Below are 8,705 nucleotides of genomic sequence, written 5' to 3' on the forward strand. Positions count from 1 at the left end.
ACACACACACACACACACACACACACACACACACACACACACAGGTGGATTTGATTGAATTCACCCTTGGGAAGTAATAAATGAGCAATGAAAATTAGAATTAGCAGAACTGTCATCTGTATGCTAAATGTTTACACTGAACCAGCCCCTATGATAAACACAGTATGACCACTATTGATCTGTTCTGAATGGTTTTATGAACTGAACATGATGTATTGCATTTCTTCTCAGTCTATAGAATATTGCCTACATGCGGACAGAGTAAACTGCTAGAATGATTAAGGAACAATGTGGCTAAATGTAATACCACCAATAGACCTTTAGAAGGGTTTATTCATTTCAAGCTTTAGGGGGAGGGGTTTGTATGGTAATGGAATGTATTGATTTGCCATACACCTGTCCGGCATCCAGACAGTCTCAGTAAGATTAATGCACACTCATGGAGTCTCAGCCAGTAGTGTATGCTTGTCTTGCTGCAAGGGTTAGCTGCTGTGACTCAACATTCAATGACACCATAGCTCCAAGACAAAAGCACAATATTCCAACGAATCACTAATGTGCAACAAACAATGTTCCATAATAATAGAGTGTAAATGATTGATGTGATTGGGTTGGTTATTTTCTAGTTATAAAGCCACTTCATTATAAAAAAATATATATATGTGTGTTCTGTCTGTCATGTCCGTCATTTGAATTAACTTTCTTTTTAAACAACATAAAACATCTAGAAAAAGGCATTTCGATGGACATTTTGCGCACTGCACTTGTGGCTAGATAGCAATTATTTTTATTTGGCTGTTTGGCAAATGGAAAATTGTTGACCTGCGGTCATTTAAAATTCATGTCACACACATCTGTTCACAGACACTATGGTGGCACCCAGCAACCAGCAAGCATCCAGGCGTTAACATGATACCCAGCATAGGACACTATACAGTAGAAGCGCGCCTCCTACCTTGCACGACCACTACCTCCGTATTGAAAGACACCTCTTTGTTTGAAGAGCTCGGAGTGGGTTCATCTCCCTCGAACAGTTGGTTCACCTCGCCCTGGATGTCTGACACGTTACGGCCGCTGTCGCTCTTGGAAAAGGCGGTCACGGTAAACCTCTGGCTCATGGTGTCTCCGGTGGTACCTCACAACCGTGAAACAAGCGGCGAGTCTCCTGCCTTGGCGGCGCCCCGGTGGAGGAATTCACCGAGGATGCAGATGGAGACGCAGATAGAATCTCCTGACAGCTGTTGAGAAGGCTGTACACCGACCCAAGTGATTGTCCTCGGTATCATTGACTAGATCTCTATCCGCAACAAGTTTCCCTCTGTCTTGTCTTTGGAAACTGCGGCGTTTTGTTCGTTGATATGAGATATTGAATGATGAGAATAAGCTATCACATCAACCAGTGTCTGGAAACGGTTGTGCACCTGGGTCCTAAAGCCGGTGTTATATAGGTGAATAGATAGTATAGATAGCCATACCTTTTACCATGAATGACAATGTTCCCCTTGTGCTTTCAACCATGTGCATTAGCCCCATAATGTAAGCAATGCCACTTTTATAGTTATCTCCCTTATTGCCTATAAGTCACTTAATTTCTTATGTTAAGAAATGAGACGTGGTAATGAAGTATCCAATTTCTTGATAGCCTATGCAACGTTTGAAATAAGAATGTTCCTACACTGAACAAAAATATAAATGTAAAGTGTTGGTCAAATATTTAATGAGCAGAAATAAAAGATCCCAGAAATGTTCAATAAGAACCAAAAGCTTATTTCTCTCAAATGCTGTGCTAAAATGTGTTTACTTCCCTGTTAGTGAGCATTTAGCCTTGTCAAGATAATCCATCCACCTGACAGGTGTGGCATATCAAGAAGCTGAATAAACAGCATGATCATTACACAGGTGCGTCTTGTGTTGGGTACAATAAAATGTGCAGTTTTGTCACACAACAAAATGCCACAGATGTCTCAAGCTTTGAGAGAGCGTGCAATTGGCATATTGACTGCAGGAATGTCCACCAGAGCTGCTGCCAGAGAATGTAATGTTCATTTCTCTACCATAAACCGCCTCCAACATTGTTTTAGAGAATTTGGAAGTACGTCCAACCGGCCTCATAAACGCAGACCATGTGTAACCACGCCAGCCCAGGACATCCACATCCAGCTTAATCACCTGTGGGATCTTGTGAGACCAGCCACCCGGACAGCTGATGAAACTCTGGGTTTGCACAACCAAAGCATTTCTGAACAAATTGTCATAAACCGTCTCAGGGAAGCTCATCTGTGTACTCGTCGTCCTCACCAGGGTCTTGACTTGACTGCAGTTCAGCGTCATAACCGACTTCAGTGGGAAAATGCTCACCTTCGATGGCCGCTGGAGAAGTGTGCTCTTCACGGATGAAGCCCGGTTTCAACTGTACACTGTACCGTGCAGATGACAGACAGCGTGTATGGCGTTGTGTGGGCGAGCAGTTTGCTGATAACAACGTTGTGAACAGAGTGCCCCATGGTGGTGGTGGGGTTAGGGTATGGGCAGGCATAAGCTACGGACAACGAACACAATTGCATTTTATCGATGGCAATTTGAATGCAAAGAGATAACGTGCCATTCATCCACCGCCATCACCTCATGTTTCATCATGATGATGCAAGGATCTGTACACAATTCATGGAAGCTAAAAATATCCCATTTCTTCCATAGCCTGCGTACTCAGCTGACATGTCACCCATTGATCACGTTTGGGATGCTCTGGATCAACATGTACAACAGCGTGTTCCAGTTCCCGCCAATATCCAGCAACTTCGTACAGACATAGAAGAGGAGTAGGACGACAATCTACAGGTCACAATCAGCAGCCTAATCAACTCTATAGGAAGGAGATATGTCATGCTGCATGAGGCAAATGGTGGTCGCACCAGATATTGACTGGTTTTCTGATCCATGCCCCTACCTTTTTTAAAGGCATGTGACCAACAGATGTATATCTGTAATCCCAGTTATGTTATCACATGTGCGCCCTCTCCGTCCTCTAGGTCACCAGGCTGCTCGTTATGGCGCACACCTGTCACCATCGTTACGCGCATTATGACACTCACCTGGACTCCATGACCTCCTTGATTACCTTCCCTATATATGTCACTCCCTTTGGTTCCTTCCCCAGGCGTTATTGTTTCTGCGTCATGGCTGTGCGTTGTTCGAGTTTCTTGGTTTGTATTATGTTACGTTTATTTATTAAAACACTCACTCCCTGAACTTGCTTCCCGACTCTCAGCGCACATTGTTACACATGTGAAATCCATAGATTAGGGGCTAATGAATTAATTCAAATTGACTGATTTCCTTATATGATCTGTAACTCAGTAAAATTTCTGAAATTGTTGTGTTTATATTTTTGTTCAGTGTATTTTCATAAAATAGCAGTGGAGGAAAAACTACTGACTTGTCATACTTGAGTAAAAGTTTCAATACCTTAATAGAAAATGACTCAAGTAAAAGTCACCCAGTAAAATTCTACTTGAGTAAAAGTCTAAAAGTATTTGGTTTTAAATATACTTAAATATCAAAAGTAAATGTAATTGCTAAAATACACTTAAGTATCAAAAGTTAAAGTATGAATAATAAAACATTCCTTATATTAAGCAAACCAGATGCCACAATTGTCTTGTTTTTTAAATTTACGGATAGCCAGAGGCACACTCCAACACTCAGACATCATTTACAAACAAAGCATTTGTGTTTAGTGAGTCTGCCAGATCAGAGGCATTGGGGATGACCAGGGATGTTCTCTTGATAAGTGTGTGAATTGAACCGTTTTCGTTCCTGCTAAGTATTCAAAATGTAACAAGTACTTTTGGGTGTCAGGGAAAATATATGGAGTAAAAAGTACATTATTTTCTTTAGGAATGTGGTTTAGTAAAAGTTGTCAAAAATATAAATAGTAAAGTACAGATACCCCAAAAAACTACTTATGTAGTACTTTAAAGTATTTTTTACTTAAGTAATTTACACCCCTGTGAAATAGAAACCCATTTTAGGAAATTAGTAAAGTAAGTCACATTTGATGGGTAAGGCCCAGGATCCCCAATATTCACATTTCTGGTAGCCTACAATTCACAGCCTATACACAGTGGTGTAAAAAGTACCCAATTGTCATACTTGAGTAAAAGTAAAGATACCTTAACATAAAATGACTAAAGTAAAAGTCACCCAATAAAATACTACTTGAGTAAACGTCTAAAAGTATTTCATTTTAAATGTACTTAGGTATCAAAGTAAATGTAATTTCAAAAATATACTTAAGTATCAAAAGTAAAAGTATAAATCATTTCAAATTCCTTATATTATGCAAACCAGATGGCACAATTTTATTGTTTTTTAAATGTATGGATGGTCAGGGGCACACTCCAACACTCAGACATGATTTACAAATGAAGCATTTGTGTTTAGTGAGTCCGCCAAATCAGAGGCAGAGGATGAGCAGGGATGTTCTCTTGATAAGTGCTGAATTGGATCATTTTCATGTCCTGCTAAGCATTCAAAATTTAACGAGTACTTTTGGGTGTCAGGGAAAATGTAAGGAGTAAAAAGTACATTATTTTATTTAGGAATGTACTGAAGTAAAAGTAATCAAAAATATAAATAATAAAGTACAGATACCCCAAAAAACGACTTAAGTAGTATTTTAAAGTGGTTTTACTTAAGTACTTTACACCACTGCCTATACATACCAATATAATAGTAATAATAATAATATAGTATTATTAATATATGCATGTATATTAAATAATTGTATTATTATTATTATTGTTGCGGTAGTTTAGTCTGCCTTCGACCTACTCATTACCACAACTATAGAATAATGACTTTACCACAATGGAATCACATGACTACGTTTGAGGGAACGCCATGGGTAGAGGGACGTTTGCGTTGAATGGTTCTTGGACTCGCGTGGAGCCTACCTTTTATGCAAGTTATGTTTTTATTCTCAAAATCTTTATTGTAACGTTAATGTAGCCTACTCTGGAATATTTTGTAGTATTTTATTTTAACTTGAATTTGAAGCAGATTGTCTGGGTCAATTTGCAGTGTGGACTTTGCACGGACATAAACGAAGTTGTGTAACGTTAACGTTTCGTTATTGAAAAATGTATTTTTCCAGAGCCTGCGCCCTTTGACGTTACGTTGTATCCTTTCTGCAGCTGTTGAATATAGCCTATATTTAATCCGTAGTCACAAGGCTGGAATTGGAACAGAAGGCTGGAAGTGCACAGACAATCTCAAAAAGTAAGGGTGTTTTTTTGTGAGTGACGTTTCAGTTTTGAGCAGTGAGTTTTAGTCAGCTAGGCCTACATCAGACATGTTAATTATGCTGATGATGTACCCTCAAATTGAGACGTTCTTGGTCAGCGGTTGCCAAGGATCTCAACTCCATAATTATTTCATCCACGGAGTTGAGCGCAGACTATAGAGTTTTCAAATGAACCTCCGAATCGTTCGAGTCACTATGCAGTCAATACTTCACAATCCGTGTACCCATGTTTGTCCTCTGTTGTTGCGTGCTTTGTTTGCTGAAACCGATACGTTTTAATAACACGTTAATCAAATACAACCACCGACTGTTTTCTTGTTGAGATTCAGTTGGCACATGCGCATTCCTGAGTTGCCATTTTAGAGCAACAGCAATTAGTAACAGTTGGTGGTTATATTTGACTAACGTTTTATTATAAGGTTTTATTTTTTTTTAAATATGGATTTCTGCAAATAAAGGCACACAAGAACAGACGACAAACTTAGGTACATGGTAAAGGTTTAAGAATTTACATTTTGAAGTATCGACTGCATAGCAACTCGAAGGAGTCAGATGTTAATAAAAAAATTCTAGTCTGCACTCAGCTCCGTGGATGAAGTCATTGTGAAGTTGAGGTACTTGGCAAGATCAGCCCTGACCTCGATATGACATTGGTAATACATATGTGAACCTGAAATTGTAATAACGAGCCTAACATGCAAAATATATTTGAATGATGGTGACTTTGTAGTCAATTACCCTATCAGCATTATACATTGTATGTTGTTTAGTAACAGTAAATACATTTAGAAGAAGACACCAGATAGATATATAGGTTACACTGAGAACGCCAGATAGATAGATATATAGGTTTCACTGAACACACCAGATAGATAGATATATAGGTTACACTGAACACACCAGATAGATAGATATATAGGTTACACTGAACACCAGATAGATAGATATATAGGTTACACTGAACACCAGATATATAGGTTTCACTGAACACACCAGATAGATAGATTACACTGAACACACCAGATAGATAGATATATAGGTTTCACTGAACACACCAGATAGATAGATATATAGGTTTCACTTAACACACCAGATAGATAGATATATAGGTTACACTGAACACCAGATCGATAGATATATAGGTTTCACTGAACACACCAGATAGATAGATATATAGGTTACACTGAACACCAGATATATAGATTACATTGAACACACCAGATAGATAGATATATAGATTACACTGAACACACCAGATATATAGGTTACACTGAACACACCAGATAGATAGATATATAGGTTACACTGAACACACCAGATAGATAGATATATAGGTTACACTGAACACCAGATATATAGATTACACTGAACACACCAGATAGATAGATATATAGGTTACACTGAACACACCAGATAGATAGATATATAGGTTACACTGAACACACCAGATAGATAGATATATAGGTTACACTGAACACCAGATATATAGATTACACTGAACACACCAGATATATAGATATATAGGTTACACTGTATTGTTTGGAGAATTGAAGTCTACCCACAACTTTTGATACTGTGTTTTTATTTCCATACATTTTCATTGAATTCATTCAATATAGTATAGTACTAAAGTATAGTATGGTATAATACTGTGGAACATTCCACAGTTTGTAACTACACCTTATGGGGATGTCAAATAATATGAAATATTTCCTCCCAATAGTGCATTTGGTGGTCCGGCGATACAGGCCCTCCGACAAGGATGCTGTGTTAACCCTGTTCTGTGATGGCATCTTGGAGCACATCAACCCTTCGTTCTACAACGCCATTAGCAACCCTGTCAATGTGGGCGTCACCCTATTCCTTTCTATGGCTGGTTACATGCTGGGAGGTGGGTCTACTCTCTGGGGCTTGCTGTCGGCTGGAGCCTGGGTAGGTCTGGTCTACTACTGCTGCAGGCAACTGTACGCCAGCTTCGTCAGAGAGAGGCTGCGCACGGACATGCAGGACATTCCAGGATGCTACCTGAGCCACCCCGACAACTGCTTCTGGGTGGCTGAGACTGAGGTCAACGGCTGGGTTGAGATTTTAGGTATGGTGGCCGTTGTGGCCAAAAAGGTGGTGGGCGGAAGAGACGGGGAGATGTGCGGTGAACTATTCAGGATGATTGTATCGTCGAAGTGTCGTCGGACAGGGCTCGGTTCCAGGATGACCCAGACCGTTATTGACTTTTGTAAAGAGCGAGGGTTCTCTAAGGTCGTCCTGGAAACCAGTTCCATCCAGACTTCTGCAGTGGCCCTGTATAAGAAACTGGGCTTCTCACACATCCTGTCACACACCAAGACGTACTCTCCTGAATGGATGACAACTATATCCCGAGTCACCATTCTGAAGATGGAAAAAGTCATATAGGCCTTCCCATGATTTTGTATAGTAAGTGTTAAGATGTGCAACTTTTTGGTTCTGAAGCACAGATTAGATGTCTTTGAGACAAGAATTTGATGCAATACCGTAGGCCTATATTAGTAACTAGATCGAATAAGCAAAGGTATAAATATAAAATAAAATGGTATAATGTAGCCTATTGAAATATTTTTGAAAAATATGTATTTTCCCCATTCGGTTTCACACTTGTGAGTTGCGACCCCCACAAAACATTCTCATGGAGGGGGTTAGGGAAACTGCTCTCTCATTGTCACCACCAACTAAAGAGTTTCCTCCTAATTGTCTTCCCTATGACCCATGGCTCTCCAAAGCTGTTCCTGTAGGTTTTCACTCCAACCCCAGTTATAACTAACCGGATTAGGGTTTATCAATCAGCTAATTATTAGAATCAGGTGCACTAGATTAGGGTTGGTGTGAAAATCTACCGAACATAGGTAGTTCTCCAGGAACAGAATTGGAGAGCCCTACATTTATATATATATATATATATATATACACTATGACCTATATATACTATATATGTGCTATATATACTATATGACCAATATGTACTATATATACTATATGACCAATATGTACTATATGACCAATATGTACTATATATACTATATGACCAATATGTACTATATGACCAATATGTACTATATATACTATATGAGTACAGAGAGATCCTTGATGAAAACCTGTTACAGAGTGTTCAGGACCTTAGACTAAGGTGAAGGTTCACCTTTCAACAGGACAACGACCCTAAGCACACAGCAAAGAGAAACACGGGAGTGGCTTCAGGACAAGTCTCTGAATGTCATTAAATGTCCTCATCCAAAATGGCAGAGCTTGAGAGGATCTGCAGAGAAGAATGGGAGAAACTCCCCAAATATACCTGTGCCAAGCTTGTAGCGTCATACCCAAGAAGACTCAAGGCTGTAATCTCTGCCAAAGGTGCTTCAACAAAGTA

At 39.4% G+C, this 8,705-nt stretch overlaps 1 protein-coding gene across 1 annotated transcript; it reads left to right on the top strand.

Annotated features, from left to right (window-relative positions):
• The first annotated feature begins 4,888 nt into the window (after positions 1-4,888).
• On the top strand, positions 4,889-8,285 carry nat8l2 (N-acetyltransferase 8-like 2). Its single transcript, XM_039015282.1, has 2 exons — positions 4,889-5,280; positions 7,029-8,285. Coding segments are annotated over exons 1-2 (690 nt in total). The 5' UTR covers positions 4,889-5,279; the 3' UTR covers positions 7,718-8,285.
• The last annotated feature ends 420 nt before the right edge of the window (positions 8,286-8,705 follow it).

Source organism: Salvelinus namaycush, chromosome 20 (assembly GCF_016432855.1).
Source record: "Salvelinus namaycush isolate Seneca chromosome 20, SaNama_1.0, whole genome shotgun sequence".
In the NCBI taxonomy this organism is placed as follows: domain Eukaryota; kingdom Metazoa; phylum Chordata; class Actinopteri; order Salmoniformes; family Salmonidae; genus Salvelinus; species Salvelinus namaycush.